This window comes from Callorhinus ursinus, unplaced genomic scaffold (genome assembly GCF_003265705.2).
Source record: "Callorhinus ursinus isolate GAN/ISIS: 27379988/994484 unplaced genomic scaffold, GSC_fseal_2.0 scaffold35, whole genome shotgun sequence".
NCBI classification, from domain to species: Eukaryota; Metazoa; Chordata; class Mammalia; order Carnivora; family Otariidae; genus Callorhinus; species Callorhinus ursinus.
The window spans coordinates 5,090,626-5,112,285 of record NW_027397097.1 but is presented as its reverse complement, the minus strand read 5'-3'; the positions used below and the strand labels follow the sequence as shown (position 1 = coordinate 5,112,285).

The 21,660-nt window shown below is 38.6% G+C and overlaps 1 protein-coding gene across 4 annotated transcripts in view; it reads right to left on the bottom strand.

The window, feature by feature from the left end:
* UVRAG (UV radiation resistance associated) overlaps nt 1-21,660 on the bottom strand; it is a 334,168-nt gene that overhangs the window by 288,508 nt on the left and 24,000 nt on the right. For all 4 annotated transcript variants that reach the window (XM_025894184.2, XM_073879729.1, XM_025894185.2 and 1 more), the window contains exon 2: nt 5,583-5,700. In XM_025894184.2, coding sequence (XP_025749969.1) covers nt 5,583-5,700 — 118 coding nt within the window. The remainder of the gene's footprint in view (nt 1-5,582; nt 5,701-21,660) is intronic.

Genomic DNA, 21,660 nt, shown 5'->3' with positions numbered 1-21,660 from the left:
TTACAATCCCACTTATGAAAATACCTGTTTTCCCAACACTGGCAACCTTAAGTATTATTCTTTTCATTTTTTCCCAAATGATTAACCAATTATTCCAACCATAAATTAACTATAAAAACGTTTGTGTGTAGGGGTGTGTGTGCGTGCACATGCATGTGTGTATTCTAATTTATATGTACCATGTTTATTTTTAGGGGGAAAAAAACCTAGAAGAAAAAAATTGTTTTTTATTTCAAAGTACTTTCACTTTATACAAAAAAAAATTTTGTATTGTTTGAATTTTTTGCAAGCATGTATTACTTTAAAATCAGTGGAAAAAAACAGATATTCCTCTTTTCTTTAGAAAGAGAAAATTCCTCAGTTTAATCTGCAGTGTCTAAATTAAACAGTTCCCAAAATATGTATCTTCAGCTCTAAGAAGATGACAAGTATCATTATTTCTTCCAAAACTTTGCTGACTGAATGACTGCATGTATAAATAAAACTAAACAATCTGCTTTCTCCCCACTAGACCTTCAAAAGAGACCTGCTAATTTAAATGGAAAGAGTTCCACAAAAAAGCCATACAGGAAATCATGGAGTCTGAGGTAATTTCAAACATGCTAAACATGGGCCTCCACTGTCCACCATTCTGTTACATCTAAAATATTGTCAAAATTAGGGGCGCCTGGGTGGCTCAGTCATTAAGCGTCTGCCTTCGGCTCAGGTCATGATCCCAGGATCCTGGGATGGAGCCCAGCATCGGGCTCCCTGCTCAGCGGGAAGCCTGCTTCTTCCTCTCCCACTCCCCCTGTTTGTGTTCCCCCTCTCGCTGTGTCTCTCTCTGTCAAATAAATAAATAAAATCTTTTTTAAAATAATAAATAAATAAATAAAATATTGTCAAAATTAGCAGCATGATACAAAACATAATAGTGAATGTAGGAGAATTTAGAGTCAAAAAATAGTTCCAGTCCCCAGTCCACCTATGATCTTCACCCTGGACAAGTCAGTTAACCTTTTGGGTCACACAGTTTACCTTTCAGAGGATAATGACAAATGGAAAATAACAGGGTTATTGTGAGGCTCAAAGGAAATAGTGAATTAAAAACACTTTATAAACTGTAATTTTTATTAACACAGTTCTATTAATTTTTATTCAATTTAAGCAAAACTATTTGACAAGTAAATTTTCAAAAAGATACCACCCAAGACCTATTTCTACACGAAAGGGCCCATTAGATACAAACGCTTCTCCATCCATACTAAGTAAGACCTAGAAAAACAAAGCAATCAGAGATTGCAGAGCATGGTTTCAGTGGCATGTTTTGGCTGTTATGCAGCATTACATTCATTTAACAAATGCTTTTTTAGTACCTCAACCTCACTCATAAAAGAAGAAATACAAACTTAAACTATATTATAAAACTATTTTTCACCTATCAGATTGGCAAAAATTCAAAAGTTTTGATTGCACAGTCTGTTGGTAAGCCTGTGGGAGAAAAGGCACTCATACCTAGCAAGTGGGAATGTAAATAAAGACAATTTTGCAATATCTACCAAAACCAGAAGTACACATCCTTTGTACTTCCACTTCTTGGAAATTTACCCCATAGCTATATTAGCACTCATACAAAATAATGTACTTATGAAGTTATTCAAAGCAGTACTGTGTGCATAACAAGACTAGAATAACCTAGATGCCTACCAAGAGAAGCCAGTTAAATAAATCATGGCACAACTATTTAATGCAAAACTATGCAGAAAAAAAAAATTAGGGAAGCTGTCTATGGAAAAACATCTAAGACATTTTAGGTGAAAAATGCAAGGCACAGAAATATATATAGTTTGGTACTATTTTTACTTGTATTTGCATAAAGAATTCAGAAAAGAGAAACAATAACAATGGTTATTAGGGTGGGGTAAAAAACTAGGGAGATGGGACAGGTGAAAGATTTTAAACCTTTATATATATTTTGAACCATGACTGCATTAGCTATTCAAAAAATTAAATGAAAAAAAATATGAGGGCTTAATGATGTGCTAAGCATTGTTCCAAGTGCAGTGAACAAAACCTAAAATTTTCTGGATTATACAGAGTTCATCTTCTGATGTATTCAAAATAACTGGTTGGCATTCTGGGCACTCACATTTCATGGGTGAAAAAAGAACTATGACTGAAGAACAAACCTGATTTTATAAAAATTTCAAGTTTAAGAGGAAACCACAATTAGAACCTAGCTCTTCATCCATTAATACAAGGCTTTGTTCTCTGGGGGTGTGATAACTTTGATCTCAACTACCTAACAAAGCAGGCAATGTCCTAAGAGCACTAAAAGATGTCAAAAGTCAAAAAAAAAATCTCACGCCTAACTTCTTAGGATCTGCTGTGAATTCAGCCAAAATAAAAGAATAACTTAGAGATCAGTATTTGCAATATTCTCCCAATTAAAAAAAAAAAAAAACTTTCTTTTATAACTAAGAAATAGGGGTGCCTGGGTGGTTCAGTCAGTTAAGCATCTGCCTTTGGCTCAGGTCATGATCTCCGAGCCCTGCATCAGGCTCCTTGCTCAGCGGAGAATCTGCTCCTCTTTCTCTCTCTCTCCCTCTGCCCCTCCCCACCGCTCATATTCTCTCTCTCTCTCAGATAAATAAATCTTTAAAAATAAGACCAAACAGGTGGTACAGGTGGTTTTGTGGGAAGAACCAACTGGCCCTCTATCATGGTCATCCTACACCAAGAGCCACCTAATGATCATGAAATGAATATTAGTGTTTGTCATCACAGGTCCAACAAGAGAAGGTGGATTAACTAGGCTTATTAAGGAAACAGCTTCCTGGCTCCTCCTATGGTAGTTAAAAGTTAAAAAGCCCAACATGTGGGCCCACAAGAAGACCATAAATAGACTCCATTCAACCATGAGATTTTGGAGTAGGAGGAAGTCTCAGAAATCATCAATTCTAGAGATAAATTCACCAAAGCTCCCAGGACGAACTAAATGCCCTAGCCCCAGGGCTTGCCAATTAGTGACAGACTCAACACCACTTGCAGAGACTGTACTTCCCTGTGGTACGCCAGCTATTCTCTTACTGTATCAGTGAGCATTTCACTGCGAGAACTTTAAGAAGCAGTCTGTAACTTCTAAACTCAAGGTGTAGTCTGAGCTAGAAGAAGACAAAAAATAAGCCAAAAAAGTCACTTTGTTTCCATCACATCTCTTAGACAACTTTTTATAAGATGGTAATCAACCAGTCCCATGATTACTCTCTTCTTTGATTGTTAACATTACAAATTACCAAATGCCTAAAATGTGCTGCCAAGTACTATGTTAATTATTATTATCAAAGATAACACTGGAGGAACAACATAGAAGTTTTATGAAGATAATCAAGCGCTGATTATATAGAAAACTATCAAAAATTTTAAAACACTCGGGGTGCCTGGGTGGCTCAGTCAGTTAAGCATCCAGCTTAGTTTCAGCTTAGATCATGGTCTCGGGGTCATGGGATGGAGCCTCCATGGGGCTCTGCACTCAGCGGGAAGTCTGCTTCTCTCCCTCTCTCTTACCCTCTGTCCCTCTCCCGCCATTAAGATGGATAAATAAATATTAAAAAAAAATTTTTTTTAAACACTCTGGCATGGGTTACATGTCTGGCTCAGTCAGTAGAGCATGTGACTCTTGAGCTTGGGGTCGTAGGTTCGAGCCCCACACTGGGTGCAGAGATTACTTAAAAATAAAAAAAAAGTTTTTAATCTAAAAAATAAAATAAAACACTAGCATTGTCATATACTGCTAGTGATAAAATCTATTAGTGAGCAGTACATCAAATGTATTAAGGTCTGCAAAAATGCTTATACCTTAAGACAAACAATGACAAACTGTTTCATTTTCCTTCAGCACACATAGGAAGACAACCTATCCCGGTCCCCTTTCCATCTAAAAAGGATGACACTACTGATTTATGGCCAATGGAATGTTACAGAATTGATATAGGCCATTTCCGTTTAAAAAAAAAATCTCCCTCAAATAATCCTTCTCTCTTGCCAAAACTCATATATTGACGATAGCCGCATTCCAAAATAGAAGAAGCCGGGATACCTGAGTCACTGCTTAGAGGACAGCTGCCAAGACTATGCCTGATAAAGAACACCTGCACTGGACTTAGTGTAAGAAATTTATTATGTTATGCCACTGAGATTTGCAGTATTTGTTATAGTAGCTAGCATTAATCATTCAGATTAATATAGTGTTTTAAGAATATGCAATGGTTACAATGAAAAATAAAAATGAAATAAAATTATATGAAAATGCAGAATTCAGAGTCCTTTTTTTCATCCTTAAAAATTATCTTAATGCTATTTACATTATGGTGGGGGCTCTACCCTATATAATTCCTGATTGAATCTTTTAATGAGCATATACTGGTATTGAAATTAAAAAAACAAAAAAGGTGTTAAATGACTACTGCTTTAATAATGGTCTTTAAAAGCAATTAAAACCAGGTGCCTGGGTGGCTCAGTGGTTAAGCATCTGCCTTCAGCTCAGGTCATAATTGCAGCATCCTGGGATCAAGCCCCACGTTCTTAGGCTCCTTACACATCAGGGAGTCTGCTTCCCTTTCCCTATACCCCTCCTCTGTTCATGCTCTCTCTCCCTCTCTCAAATAAATAAAATCTTCTTAAAAAAAAAAAGTAATTAAAACCAAAAAGGTAAAATGTCATTTGAATTTTTCATCTTTGCCACAGGACAAAATTCAAATAAGCCCTTAGTACCTCTAATTAAAATACCACTTTTTGTTTATATAAATAGATCTTCAATCACATTTTACCAAGTGTTATCACTTTATCTCAGTTGTTCCTCATAAAAATGTCTTGCCAACTTCATAAGGCATCATTATCTCCTCTTTACAAATGGGAAAAGTGAGGTTCAAAAAGCCATGATCTTTGTCCAGTGTCACACAGCTAGCCCGACTATCTATTTTCAAACCTAATTTAGTATTCCCATCATATACCCTGTTTGTTCCCTTGTACCACCCAATGCAGGTCAACTGATTACATCCAAGTACCTTTCATCCAATATGTATTCAAAAGAGGCTTGTGATTTTGAATCAAATATTTATTTGGTCTACTCTCAGAATTCCCACTTATGGAACAGTCCACAGTACATGTGCAAATGAATTCAAGGAAACCATGCCATTCTTCTAAAACTAACCCCATATATACACAAGGAATTACAGATATGAGAAGACATAAACTGGTTCCAATTTTACCATAATATTTTAAAAATTAATTCTGTTTAAAAAAAATTAGTATGTATACTGTACTCATATACTATTTTAATGATAGCTACTGGAATAAAAACATTAATAGCAAACATTCATAAATAAATGATAAATTTATCAATTTAAGAACTATCCAAAAGCCATGTTTCTTTTATATATGATATATGTAACAACTGTTCATGCAATATTTTCAGACAGCATGACAGTTTAGCTTTCCAATAAGCAATAACAGCAAATCAAGAGGCACTGATACTCACTTGTGTTACAAAAGGATAAAAATGAGATGTAACAATCTGTGGGCAAGTCCACAGATTCCCTTACCTTTATATATCTTTTCAGTATTACACAAGTGAAGCGTGAAGTAGGTATCAAGGAGCTGATGGCCATTTCTATTAACAATGTTCCGGGCAGCAATGTTCCGAAGGTGTCTAAGACGTCGCTAAAAAATAACAACAAAAAAGAGGGACACATTCAGCTCTGCCTCCCATAAAATCTTCTGAAAGTTACAATCCAAAAATGAAACACAGGAAGTTGTCCCAGTTATCGATTTGTTGAGCCAGCAACCTTAACCCAGTCTCATATTTATGCCTCAGCATCCCCTCTGTCAAATAGGAATTATACCTGCCCAATCTCATTTACAAGGTTATTGTGAGCATGAAATGACAACAGATACGAAGTATTGTCGAAGAGCATAAATATTATGTAAGTACTATATACCTGTACAATAGCATTAGTATTTCCTGGAATATAAACTAAATAGTAATTTGCTTTCTTCCCTTCAGAAGAATACTAGTAGACATGCAAATCCATCTCATGCCTACAAACAAGCAGTTTTTACATACATACACTCCTGTGGCTAGTATACTCAAGATTTCAGATCATCTGTACAACCAGGAAAAGATGACAAGCCAAAACATAACTCACTGGGCACTCCAGCCAGCCAATAACCCAACTGTTGTGAACTTAAATTAAATTTTCACCTGACCAGCAGCCAACCAATCTTTCTTTTTTTTTTTTTTTAAGATTTTATTTATTTATTTGACAGAGAGAGAGACAGCGAGAGCAGGAACAAAAGCAAGGGGAGTGCGAGAGGGAGAAGCAGGCTTCCGGCTGATCCCAGGACCCTGGGATCATGACCTGAGCCAAAGGCAGACGCTTAACAAATGAGCCACCCAGGCGCCCCCCAATCTCTTCTTTCCTAATCAGGCCTTCTTCCCAACAATTTCTCCAACTAAGATGCACAAATCATATGGAGTCCCAATTGTTGAAAAGGCAAATGCTCCCTAAGCAACAGGAGAAATCAACAAAAATACAAGTTAACAAATAGCCTAATAAAAGCATATCAAAAGAGAAGATGTTGTTGGGGCGCCTGGGTGGCTCAGTCGTTAAGCGTCTGCCTTCGGCTCAGGTCATGATCCCAGGGTCCTGGGATCAAGCCCCGCATCGGGCTCCCGCGGGAGGTCTGCCTCTCCCTCTCCCTCTGCAGCTCCCCCTACTTGTGTTCCTTCTCTCGCTGTGTCTCGCTCTGTCAAATAAATAAATAAAATCTTAAAAAAAAAAAAAAAAAAAGAGAAGATGTTGGCAACGCTCAAGTCTCAGCACATCAGATTCATTCCCAAAGGCTAATTCCCTGTGTCAGATAATTATTTTCAGGCTTAAAAATAGAAATCAAGTGCTCAGTTTTAAAATATGCTTAAAGCTCTCCCTTCAGGCTGAAAGACAGCCCAATCTACTGAGGTAAGTCCATCTTCAATTACATATGCAGTCAGCTGGAAAAGTACAGTTCTTTCTTTCCATGTGCACAGCAACCTAATCCTTTCTCCCAATCTAGAAATTAAGATTCTTTGAGAGAAGTTATTGTCTAATAAATTTGTTCAATACTCTAAGTATGAAAAGGCCCAAAGATATTTGCAAAAAGTTCCTCAGACTGGGGCGCCTGGGTGGCTCAGTGGGTTAAGAGTCTGCCTTCGGCTCAGGTCATGATCTCAAGGTCCTGGGATGGAGCCCTACATGGGGCTCCCTGCTCAGTGGAGAGTCCATTTCTCCATCGCCCTCTGCCCTTCCCCCCGCTCATGCTCACACGCTCTCTCTCTCTCAAATAAATAAAATCTTTTAAAAAATAAAAAGTTCTTGGGCGCCTGAGTGGCTCAGTTGGTTAAGCGACTGCCTTCGGCTCAGGTCATGATCCTGGAGTCCAGGGATCGAGTCCCATATCCGGCTCCCTGCTCAGCAGGGAGTCTGCTTCTCCCTCTGACCCTCCTACCTCTCATGCTCTCTGTCTCTCATTCTTTCTCTCTCAAATAAATAAAAACTTTAAAAAAAATTAAAAAAATAAAAAGTTCTTAGGACTTATTCTAAAAGACTCATTTTTACACAATCTGCCAATGGTTTCCATTTCATCCCCTGGATTACAGCAACTCTCTCTTCCTCCTATATATTTTTCATTAGCCCTCTCAATCAAGATTTTAAGTTAACAGGAAGCACTAACCACATCTATTTTGCTGTAAGATTACAATCTTGGTTCTCTGTTCAAAGACCTGAAAATATTACCCAAAGCCTCTAGAATAAAGTACAAACTTGCCCTATTGCTTTCAAAGCCCTGTACAATCTGACCTCTCCACATCCTATCTTTACTTCTCACTAGATCTTCTACATACCCAACCCCTCAGTCACACATGAATGCTTAAGGTTCCATGAAAAAGATCATGCACGTTCCTAGCCCTAGGCCTTTGCTAATGCTAGCTCCTCAACCTAGAATACCATTCTCTCTCTTTTTTTTTAAGATTTTATTTATTTTGAGAGAGAATGAGAGCGAGAGAGCATGAGCAGAGGGGAGGGGCATACGGAGAGGGAGAAGCAGACATCCCTCTGAGCAGGGAGCCCTATGCGGAATTCGATCCCAGGACTCTGGGATCATGCCCTGAGCCTAAGGCAGACACTTAACCAACTGAGCCACCCAGGCGCCCTAGGATACCATTCTCTTAAAGGAGATCCTATTTCTACTTCAAAGTTTAGGAGAGAAGACTTCTCCTTCCTCTGTCTCTAACTGAAATTAGTTGCTCCTTTATTTGAACAAATAAGAACTTTGTTTCTATGTCTCCTATAGCACTTATTTCATTTAACCTAGTCTTATTAGCTGATAGTTATCTTCCCTATTAATCTAGGAGGAAATGACTTGATAACAGAGACCATTACCATCACTACACTGTCAGCACTTATTAAATGCTTAAAATGTGCCATGCTCTGTACTAAACACTTCATACATATGATCTTATTTAATCCTCTTAACAACCATATGATGTAAGGTTTTACTCATTATCATTATTCATCTCTTTATCCCAACATTCCTACATAACCAAATATAAAACAGTAAATAATAAATGGGCAGTATATCTCAAAAGAAGGAAGATAAGAAAGCAGAAGGAAAGCAAGGGGTTATACCTATATATGTGGATATATGTAATACACTTACATCATACACACACACACACACACACACACACATATATGATACAGTTTGGTCTTTACACTCCCCTATTGCCACAGAGGGCAGACTGAGCAATGATCTATCCTTCAACACAATAATTTTATGACAAATATAATAATAATGGAACAGACTCCTTACGAAGCAATGTGCAAAGCTTGGCCAGAAATGTAATCTATAATCGATGCATAGATATTACTGAAGAGATCTTTCCACTATCTAGGAAGTTAGCACAACCAGCTCCAAGACACCTTCTGCCTCCAACCTCTACAATTCTAAAATCAGCAATGGAGTCTACAAACATTCATCCGAGTGGACTACCAATGTATCACTATTGTTTCCATGCTCCTTCCACTAAGTGGGTACAACAGAACTGACCACATCAGGACACTTTATAAGAAAGTTTACAAAAAACAAAACAAAAAACCACACACACAAACAAAAAACAAAAACCTCCTCCACAAATTAACCAACTATACTTAAAGCACTGACTTTGGGTTGTACGACTTTTTGCCTTTTCCCCTATTTTATTTATTTCAAAAGCATTAGGGTAAGTATTCTCATTACACCATGATTAATTAAAATCCAAGATGCTCCCAGCAGCTCAAAGGGACAAAGAAAATCAACTCTTTACAGGTAAATTATTGATGTAATCTTGGTGAAAGGCAGTAAATGTACACATGAACCTTCTTGTGCCCTTTGTCTTGGCTTGCTCTTTAATAACATTCATTCTAATTTTATCATAGAGCTTTTTATTTTTAAAAAATGCTAAACTGTAATAAAATGGAGTTTACTTCATAATAATGTGCCAATGCTACTTTTTAGTTTTGACACATGAAAAATGGTAATGTAAGATTGTATTAGGGGAAACTGAATAAAGGAAATTCTCTGAACATTTTTGCAACTTCTCTGTAAATTTAAAATTATTCCAAAATAAAGTTTATTTTTTTTAAAGTTATTCCCTTTTTAGAGTTAGGAGGTGTGTAAGCAGGACAAAAAGAGTGCCAATAAAACACTATTTCACAAGCACTACTTATTAATAAAACTCTTCTTCATTTCCACCATTCACTTCCTTCCTTTAGACTCCCACTTCCTCTCTTCCTCTCCTTCCCCTAAGATTTAATGCAATTATAAAGGAACACTGGAAGGTTAAGACAGAAACTCATAAAAAATTATTAAGTATGGGGGTGAGAACAAGCCAGAGGGAATACAGATAAAAGTAAGACTTCCCTGCTACTTGCTTATATAGTTTTGACTTCTGTACCATATAATGTCCTACATACTCAAAAAATAAAGTTAAATAAGAAAAAGTTTAAATCAACTAAACCTAGTCCAAAATATAACAGAAACACCAAAAATTACCACCAGTTTGAAGACATATCATCTACCTTCACCCAAATTATTACCCTATGATCCAAGAAGTACTGAAGAAACCAGAGCGACCTAAAGGATCCTCTCTTGTTCTCAGTTCCCCCAGAAGATCTATACTTGAAAAACAATATGTAATTTTACCTAACATGGAAAAAATACGGTTAGTTCCAGGTTTTGTATATCTTCCCCAACAAGAATATAAATCCTATGCGGAAGAGATTTTGTTTACTTTTTTAAAGATTTTATTTATTTATTTGTCAATAAATAATTTTGACAAGCAGGGGCAGCGGCAGGCAGAGGGAGAAGCAGGCTCCTGCTGAGCAGGGAGCCGATGCGGGGCTCAATCCCAGGAGCCTGGGATCATGACCTGAGCCGAAGGCAGACGCTTAAACAACTGAGCCATCCAGGCATCCCAGAGATTTTATTTATAGTTGTATCTCCAGCATCTAGCTGAGTACCTAGCAAATAGCAGGCACACAATAAATGTTTTTTGATTGAATTAATAAATCTCCAGTGAATTAACCCAGTCAAGAATGTCTTGGTATGGGACACCTGGGTGGCTCAGTCAGTTAAGCATCTATCTTCAGCTCAGGTCATGATCCCAGGGTCCTGGGATCAAGCCCCGTGTCGGGCTCCCTGCTCAGCAGGGGAGCCGGCTTTTCCCTCTCCTGTCTGCCGCTCCTCCTTTTTGTGCTCTTTCTCTCTGACAAATAAATAAATAAATCTTTAAAAGGAAAAAAAAAAGAATGTCTTGGTATGACAAAGGCCTTGCAATAGTCCTGAGTGGCATGGAAACCTCAGTGAATTCTGACACCCACCCACCAGACAGTGAAGGAATACAGACCTAAGAGATGAAAGTGGAGTAAAGCGTAGGCAGTGATTCTGCTACAGTAAATCCTAAGAACTCACCTACTTTCAACTGCTCTAGAGTTTACAACCTAGCGGTAATTCATGGCCTGGTGGCACCAACTAGCATAAATACACTGCTTTTGACCTTGTCTAAACAGAATTAAATAAAAGACTACCTCTTCTGGACACCTGGGTGGCTCAGTCAGTAAAGCGTCTGCCTTCAGCTCAGGTCATGATCTCAGGGTTCTGGCACTGAGCCCCACATTGGGCTCTCTGCTCAGCAGGGAGCCTGCTTCTCCTTCTGCCTACCACCCCCCTGCTTGTGCGCTCTCTGACAAATAAATAAAATCTTGAAAAAAAAAAAAAAAAGACTACCTCTTCAAACGGCCCACCTAAAGACAGTTGAAATCAAATCTCTTATGATCTAAACTGGCTCAAGTTATCTCAGGAAAGTATGAATATTCTGAGTAATTAAAATTGCCACAAACTTTGGAATTATTCTTTAAGATAACATCCTACGTAGTTTTCTTTACCAGCAATCTCCTTAAACTTTCTCAAATCTACTATGCCTTTATGGTTATGAAATGCAATTTTTGGGTCTGGTCTCAGGAATTCAGCTGAATAGGGATCAAACCACTCTGAACACCTACAAACTCAACAGATCAAAAAAAAGAATAGCAACAACTCTCTGAACAAAAAAGCGACCACTTTCTGGAAGGTAGGACGTGCGGAAAAGTGAATCTGAGGCGATATTAGGGAGGATAGATGGCGGGGGAGGGGGCTTCTGTCGGCCGCTTCTGGCAAGTGATAGAGCAGCGGAGCACAAAATCGGAACTTTTAGAAGTCGGCTACGCCGAGGGACATCGCTCCAGTGGCTAAACTGGGGGTGGAACCCTCGTGGGACAGTGTGGTCTCAGGACCCTCCGGGTCACAGAAAGACCAGGGGTGCCTGAGTGCGACAGAGCTCCCAGGTATCGGACCAGGGAAGCCAGCTGCAGAGACAGAACCGAGGCGCGGGCTCTCAGCTCGGGATTGCCATAAACTGTGATCGGTGACAGTCCGGCCACTGCTCCTCCAGCAGGGACCCAACAAGCGGCAGAGCCGGGCAGATTCCCCTTCCTCCCCTGGGAGGAGCGGCGCGGGAACGCACCGCAGGGATCTGCTGGATTTGGAGACGCCACACTGGGTCGGGTGCCAGAGATAGAAACGCTCGGTCACAGGCCAGGTGAGCACGGAGTGCAGCCGGAGACCGGGGACACGGGAGTGACTGACTGCTTTTCTCTGGGGGTGCACTGAGGAGCGGGCCCCGAGTTCTCAGCTCCTCTGGGCGGAAACTGGGAGGCCGCCATTTTCACTCTCATCCTCCAAAGCTGAACTGAAAGCTTGCAGGGAACAAAAGATCCCAAGAGCAAACCCGAGCAGATTACTTAGCCAGAACCGACAAGGGCGGGGCACTTCTGCCTCCAGCAAAGACATTTGGGAACCACGGCAACAGGCCCCTTCCCCAGAAGATCAGCACGAACAGCCAGCCAAGACCAAGTTTACCAATCAAGGAGAATGGGAGAACTCCAGCGCTAGGGGAATACCACACATAGAATTCATGGCTTTTTTACCATGATTCATTAGTTTTTCAAAGTTAATTTTTTGAACTTTTTTTTTAAATTTTTCTTTTTCCCTTTTTCAACCAATATCTTATCAATCCCTTTTTGAAAAAAAAATTATTTTTCATTTTTAGTCATATTTTATCCCTTCATAGTAGATACCCTTATTTTTGGCATATATATATGAGTTATTCTCTTTAAAATTTTGAGATACAGTTTCTTCTAACAGATCAAAATACACCCCAAATCACTAGTGTATGGCTTTGTTCTAGTCTCCTGCCTGATCACATTCTCTCCCTTTTTTTTCTTTTTTTAAATCTTCTTCTTTCTTTTTTCAAACAACTTCTTATCTTATCAATTCCTTTTATAAAATCTTTTATAATTTTCATCTTTACAGTCATCTCCCATCCCTTCATTGTATCAACCCTTATTTTGTACATACATAACTCTTTCTTTCTTTAAAATTTTAGGAGGCACTTTCTTCTAACAGACCAAAATACACCCAAAATCTAGTCTGTGGCACTGATCTATGCACTAGTCTGATCATATCTGATCATATTCTGTTTTTTTATTTTGTTCTGTTTTTGCTTGTTTTTATCTTTTTCTTTTTTTTTCCTCTTCCTTTTTTCTTTCTTTCCCTTTCTTTTCCCCTGGTATCCGGTCTTTTCTGATTTCTTAAGAGTATATTTGCTGGGGACGTTATTAACCTGTTAGCATTTTGTTCTCTCATTCATCTATTCTCCTCTGGACAAAATGACAAGACGAAAAAATCACCTCAGCAAAAAGAACAAGAGGTAGTAACATCTGCCAGGGACCTACTCAATACAGACATTAGTACGATGTCGAACCTAGAGTTCAGAATCATGATTTTAAAGATACTAGCTGGGCTTGAAAAAAAGCATGGAAGTTATTAGAGACACCCTTCCTGGAAAAATAAAAGAACTAAAATCTAACCAAATCGAAATCAAAAAGGCTATTAATGAGGTGCAATCAAAAATGGGGGCACTAACTGCTAGGATAAATGAGGCAGAAGAGAAAATTAGCGATATAGAAGACCAAATGATGGAAAATAAAGAAGCTGAGAAAAAGAGAGATAAACAACTACTGGATCACGAGGGCAGAATTCCAGAGATAAGCGATACCATAAGATGAAACAACATTAGAATAATTGGGAACCCAGATGAAGAAGAAAGAGAGAGAGGGGCAGAAGGTATATTGGAGCAAATTATAGCAGAGAACTTCCCTAATGTGGGGGAAGGAAATAGGCATCAAAATCCAGGAGGCACAAAGAACCCCTCTCAAAATCAATAAAAATAGGTCAACACCCCAACATCTAATAGTAAAACTTACGAGTCTCAGAGACAAAGAGAAAATCCTGAAAGCAGCTCGGGAGAAGAGATATGTGACCTATAATGGTAGAAACATTAGATTGCCAACAGACCTATCCACAGAGACCTGGCAGGCCAGAAAGGGCTGGCATGATATCTTCAGAGCACTAAACGAGAAAAATATGCAGCCAAGAATACTATATTCGGCTAGGCTGTCATTGAAAATTGGAAGGAGAGATAAAAATCTTCCAGGACAAACAAAAACTAAAGGAATTTGCAAACACTAAACCAGCCCTACAAGAAATATTGAAAGGGGTCCTCTAAGCAAAGAGAGAGCCTAAAAGCAGCATAGACCAGAAAGGAACACAGACAATATACAGTAACAGTCACCTTACAGGCAATACAATGGCACTAAATTCATATCTTTCAATAGTTACCCTGAATGTAAATGGGCTAATTGCCCCAATCAAAGGCACAGGCTATCAGAATGGATTAAAAAACAAGACCCATCAATATGTTGTCTGCAAGAGACTCATTTTAGACCCAAAGACACCCCCACATTGAAAGTGAGGGGGTGGAAAACCATTTACCATGCTAAGGGACACCAAAAGAAAGCTGGGGTGGCAATCCTTATATCAGACAAATTAGATTTTAAAACAAAGACTGTAATAAGAGATGAGGAAGGACACTATATCCTACTTAAAGGGTCTATCCAACAAAAAGATCTAACAATTGTAAATATCTATGCCCCTAACATGGGAGCAGCCAATTAGATAAGGCAATTAACAAAAGTGAAGAAACATATTGACAACAATACAATAATAGTGGGGGACTTTAACACCCCCCTAACTGAAATGGACAGATCATCTGAGCAAAAGATCAACAAGGAAATAAAGAATTTAAATGACGCACTGGACCCAAATGGACTTCACATATTCAGAACATTCCACCCCAAAGAAACGGAATACACAATCTTCTCTAGTGCCCATGGAAGATTCTCCAGAATAGATCACATCCTAGGTCACAAATCAGGTCTCAACCGGTACCAAAAGACTGGGATTATTCCCTGCATATTTTCAGACCACAATGCTTTGAAGCTAGAACTCAATCACAAGAGGAAAGACGAAAAGAACTCAAATGCATGGAGGCTAAAGAGCATCCTACTAAAGAATGAATGGGTCAACCAGGAAATTAAAGAAGAATTAAAAAAATTCATGGAAACCAATGAAAATGAAAACACAACTGTTCAAAATCTTTGGGATACAGCAGAGGCAGTCCTGAGAGGAAAGTATATAGCAATACAAGCCTTTCTCAAGAAACAAGAAAGGTCTCAAATACACAACCTAACCCTACACCTAAAGGACCTAGAGAAAAAACAGCAAATAAAGCCTAAACCCAGCAGGAGAAGAGAAATAATAAAGATCAGAGCAGAAATCAATGAAACAGAAACCAAAAGAATGGTAGAACAGATCAATGAAACTAGGAGCTGGTTCTTTGAAAGAATTAAGATTAATAAACCCCTGACCAGACTTATCAAAAAGAAAAGAGAAATGACCCAAATCAACAAAATCATGAATGAAAGAGGAGAGATCACAACCAACACCAAAGAAATACAAACAATTATAAGAACATATTATGCGCAGCTCTATGCCAGCAAATTAGATAACCTGGAAGAAACAGATGCATTCCCAGAGATGTATCAACTGCTAAAACCGAACCAGGAAGAAATAGAAAACCTGAACAGACCTATAACCACTAAGGAAATTGAAGCAGATATCAAAAATCTCCCAACAAACAAAAGCCAGATGGCTTCCCAGGGGAATTCTACCAAACATTTAAAGAAGAATTAATACCTATAATCCTGAAACTGTTCCAAAAAATAGAAATGGAAGGAAAACTTCCAAACTCATTTTATGAGGCCACCATTACCTTGATCCCAAAACCAGACAAAGACCCCACCAAAAAGGAGAATTACAGACCAACATCCTGGATGAACATGGATGCAAAAATTCTCACCAAAATACTAGCCAATAGAATCCAACAGTACATTAAAAGGATTATTCACCGTGACCAAGTGGGATTTATCCCTGGGCTGCAAGGCTGGTTCAACATTCGCAAATCAATCAACATGATACAATATATTAACAAAAGAAAGAACAAGAATCATATGATCCTCTCAATAGATGCAGAAAAAGCATTTGACAAAGTACAACATCCTTTCTTGATCAAAACTCTTCAGAGTACAGGGATAGAGGGTACATACCTCAATATCATAAAAGCCATCTATGAAAAACCTACAGCGAATATCATTCTCAATGGGGAAAAGCTGAGAGCTTTCCCCCTAAGGTCAGGAACGTGGCAGGGATGTCCACTATCACCACTGCTATTCAACATAGTATTAGAAGTCCTAGCCACAGCAATCAGACAACAAAAAGAAATCAAAGGCATCCAAATCGGCAAAGAGGAAGTCAAACTCTCACTTTTTGCAGATGACATGATACTTTATGTGGAAAACCCCAAAGACTCCACCCCAAAACTGCTAGAACTCATACAGGAGTTCAGTAAAGTGGCAAGATATAAAATGAACGCACAGAAATCAGTGGCATTCCTATACACCAACAACAAGACAGAAGAGAGACAAATGAAGGAGTCGACCCCATTTACAATTGCACCCAAAACCATAAGATACCTAGGAATAAATCTAACCAAAGAGGCAAAGGATCTGTACTTAGAAAACTATAAAATACTCATGAAAGAAATTGAGGAAGACACAAAGAAATGGAAAAACGTTCCATACTCATGGATTGGAAGAACAAACATTGTGATGTCAATGCTACCTAGAGCAATCTACACATTCAATGCAATCCCCATCAAAATACCATCCACTTTTTTCAAAGAAATGGAACAAATAATCCTAAAATTTGTATGGAACCAGAAGAGACCCCGAATAGCCAGGGGAATGTTGAAAAAGAAAAGCAAAGCTGGCGGCATCACAATTCCAGACTTCCAGCTCTATTACAAAGCTGTCATCATCAGGACAGTATGGTACTGGCACAAAAACAGACACACAGATCAATGGAACAGAATAGAGAGCCCAGAAATGGACCCTCAACTCTATGGTCAACTAATCTCCGACAAAGCAGGAAAGAATGTCCAATGGAAAAAAGACCGTCTCTTCAAAAAATGGTGTTGGGAAAATTGGACAGCCACATGCAGAAGAATGAAACTGGACCATTTCCTTACACCACACACAAAAATAGACTCAAAATGGATGAAAGACCTAAACGTGAGACAGGAGTCCATCAAAATCCTAAAGGAGAACAAGGCAGCAACCTCTTCAACCTCAGCTGCAGCAACTTTTTCCTAGAAACATCGCCAAAGGCAAGGGAAGCAAGGGCAAAAATGAACTCTTGGGACTTCATCAAGATAAAAAGCTTTTGCACAGCAAAAGAAACAGTCCACAAAACCAAAAGACAACCGACAGAAGAGGAGAAAATATTTGCAAATGACATATCAGATAAAGGGCTAGTATCCAAAATCTATAAAGAACTTATCACACTCAACACCCAAAGAACAAATAATCCAATCAAGAAATGGGCAGAAGACATGAACAGACATTTTTCCAAAGAAGACATCCAAATGGCCAACAGACACATGAAAAAGTGCTCAACATCGCTCGGCATCAGGGAAATCCAAATCAAAACCTCAATGAGATACCACCTCACACCAGTCAGAATGGCTAAAATTAACAAGTCAGGAAACGACAGATGTTGGCGGGGATGTGGAGAAAGAGGAACCCTCCTACACTGTTGGTGGGAATGCAAGCTGGTGCATCCACTCTAGGAGACAGTATGGAGGTTCCTCAAACAGTTGAAAATAGAGCTACCATACAATCCAGCAATTGCTCTACTGGGTATTTACCCCAAAGATACAAATGTAGGGATCCGAAGGGGTACGTGCACCCCGATGTTTATAGCAGCAATGTCCACAGTAGCCAAACTGTGGAAAGAGACAAGATGTCCATCGACAGATGAATGGATAAAGAAGATGTGGATATATACACAATGGAATATTATGCAGCCATCACAAGGAATAAGATCTTGCCATTTGCAACCACGTGGATGGAACTGGAAGGTGTTATGCTGAGTGAAATAAGTCAATCAGAGAAAGACATGTATCATATGATCTCACTGATATGAGGAATTCTTAATCTCAGGAAACAAACTGAGGGTTGCTGGAGTGGTGGGGAGTGGGAGGGATGGGGTGGCTGGGTGATAGACATTGGGGAGGGCATGTGCTATGGTGAGCGCTGTGAAGTGTGCAAGACTGTTGAATCATAGATCTGTACCTCTGAAACAAATAATGCAATATATGTTAAGAAAAAAAAAAGAAGAAGATAGCAGGAGGGGAAGAATGAAGGGGAGTAAATCGGAGGGGGAGACGAACCATGAGAGACGATGGACTCTGAAAAACTAACCGAGGGTTCTAGACGGGAGGGGGGTAGGGGGATGGGTTGGCCTGGTGATGGGTATTAAATAGGGCACGTTCTGCGTGGAGCACTGGGTGTTATGCACAAACAATGAATCATGGGACACTACATCAAAAACTAATGATGTAATGTATGGTGATTAACATAACATTAAAAAAATTTTTTTTAAAAATTGCAATTTTTGTGCATCATTCTTCAGCAGTAGGTTTAGGCAGCAAAGTTGTACTCTAATAACACCCACCCCCAAAACTAAAGCTGAGCAGATTTTAAGTTTTAAATTGGAATTAACATGGCTTAAAACCTTTGAAACACTATCTCTAAAACATCCTATATAGAAAATAAAAACATTCACTAACATATAAAACTAAAATCTCCTATTCAGCTTTGATTTGAAAGATTGATAGCTATAATTAGGGCACAACTCTGCAACTGAAATGTTGGTGGTGAGCAAAAAGGCCAGCATGACCCTAAATTCCTAAATACTTTTACAAATCTTTCAAATATAAACTCTAAAACAAGACAAGTGGTATGCATTATAGATCTGAAGCATGTGCTTTAGTAAAAAAATAATTACTCATTAGTAATGACTGAAACTGATGTCTCTAAAGAACTTGTTAATACTATTACTGTTGTTAGCCAACTGCTTCCAAACATAAAAGTCATCTAGGGGCACCTGGGTGGATTGGTCCGTTAAGCGTCTGCCTTTGGCTCAGGTCATGATCTCTGGGTCCTGGGGTCAAGCCCCACATTGGGCTCCCTGCTCAGCGGGGAGTCTGCTTCTCCGTCTCCCTTGGCCTGTCTCCCCCGACTTGTGCTCTCTCTTTCTAAAATAAATAAAATCTTTAAAAAAATAAATAAATAACAGTAGTCTAAAGAAAGGTTTTTTGTTTTTTATATTTTGGGTTTATTTTGTCCAACAGTTATATGACTAAAACAAAAAAACTTTGCAGAATCACCCTCCCCTACTATCAATTTCTATGCTTCCTCTAAGAATTAACTCTACCTCCACCCCAAGGATGTTCAGCCATGACTCAGGTCAGGTCAATCAGCACATTCCATCCCCCTGATCATAACTATATATAACTTAATTAGGACCACTGAAAGACTCAGAAATTATATTAAATTATTGAGATTTTTTTTTTCTTTCACACTGGCCCTGAACCTCAAAGCATACAGAGCTGGAGATGTTGGCAGCTGTCTTTCATCACAGTGAAACCAAAGAATGAAACCAACAAGGAGGAAAGCAGAGTAAAGAGATGTGAGATTCAGGTCCTGCCAACAATTTAAGTGTCTCTGGATCAAATCATACCTAAAATGAGAATTGCAATGACATCCACCAGCTGAGTCCCCATAAAACTGTCAAAGATTACAACTAAGGAGATTTATATTGTGACTATTTATTTAGGATTTATCCCATAACAAGGTAGTAGATGAAGAGTAACATTTAGTGGCAGGGTACAAAGAAATGTTTCATTTTGTTAAACATCCCCATGTTTTAGAAAATGACCATTTCTGGTAGGTCAATTCATTTCTGTTGATACAATTTTGAATCTCAATATGCGTGACAGTACAGCTTTCAAAACAATCAAATCACACCCCAGAACGAAAAGAAATCCAAAGAAATTTTCAGTAGTGAACTACATCATTGGGGTTCTATTCCTCCTGAGTTTTACCATTCCCTTGCAGGTATCTAAAATGTTCTGACTTCTGAGGCATAATAACGACCAAAGAGAACTAATTAATGTGCCTTTGATCTTGTTCCTCATCAGTGCTGCAGAGAGTGATTCAGGGAGGTTGATGGCAACAGGAGGCTCCCATTCACCCTTCCTTCCCTATCCGTAACCCTTGCTTCAAAAACAAAAGTACTAAACCAAAGTTCTTAAATATAATCACTCCACAAATCCCACCACTGCCAAACTAAATAACCATCTCACACACACCTTTTATGACTTCTAAGACCATAGAGAGGTATCTTCAAAAAAATTTCAGGTCTAATTTGCTTAATGTACAAGAGCTATCATAAATCAATAATATAATCAATAATCGATAGCCCAATAGAAAAGGGGGCAAAGGACATAAAAAGAAATGGAAATGGTCAATAAACCATATGAGAAGAAAAAGAAATGGAAAAGAAAAAGAAATGGAAACGGTCAATAAACATATGAGAAGATGTATAATCACACTCCTAATTAAAGATATGCACATCAAAACAATCATTCCACCTCATGGTGACTAGTTTCCAAACAATGGCTGTACCAACACATCACACCCCCCATGCTCTCTTATAATGTGGATCGCCACTCCTCCATTACAAAATGGGGTCTATGTTCCCTCTCCCTTATATGTAGGCAGGCCTGTAACTATGGTAGAAATTAGACTTCATGACTTCTGAGGCTAAATCATAAAATTACCTAGTTGCCTTAGGATGCCCTTTCTTAGAACCCAGTCACCTGAATGTGAGGACACCAAGCAGCTACATGAAAAGGACTTCGTAGCTGTTCTCCACAGCCTCAAGCGAGATCCCAGCTACAGCTAGACATGTAAGTGACCGTGTCCGCCCCCAGCCTTGGAGCGACCAGAAATGACATCAAATAAAGCAGAGACAAGTCATTCCTACCACAGCCAAATGAAACTGCACAATCATAAGCAAAATAAACGATGATGATGTTTCATGCCACTAAATTTTTTTTCTTACTCAACAATAGAAAATGAAGAATGCTATCTGATTAAATGGTCAAACTATTTAGTTTTTGTCACAAGTTGATATGAGTAAGGAAAATAATGTGGGAGGAAATATAAACTGGTTCAATTTGGAGAGAGGGCAATTTAGCAATAATTATTAAATTTTAAATTGTATGTAATATTTGACCAAGCAATTCCACAAGTCACAAAAATGTGTGCAAATATGCTTATTCTGATATTGGCTATAAAAGCAAAAATTTAATAACCACTTTTAAATTGGGTTGGTACATTCATACAATGGAAAACTATGTAACCATTTTTTAAGAAGTACTAATATGGAACACAAAAGAGCATGAAATTTTAAATGTTCACATAAAGAAATATTACTATATCCCCTGAATGATGGAGATCAAGGGTTGCCAACCCATTCTGTAAAGAGGCAGAGAGTAAATTATTTTAAATTTTTCAGCCCATGTCCATTCTCTGCATATTATTTGTTTACAATCTCTTAACCATGATAACCTTTCTTAGTCGTCTCAGTTACAAATGTCAGTAATAACTGTTGGCCAGTTTGCTAACCCCTAATGTAGAAAAT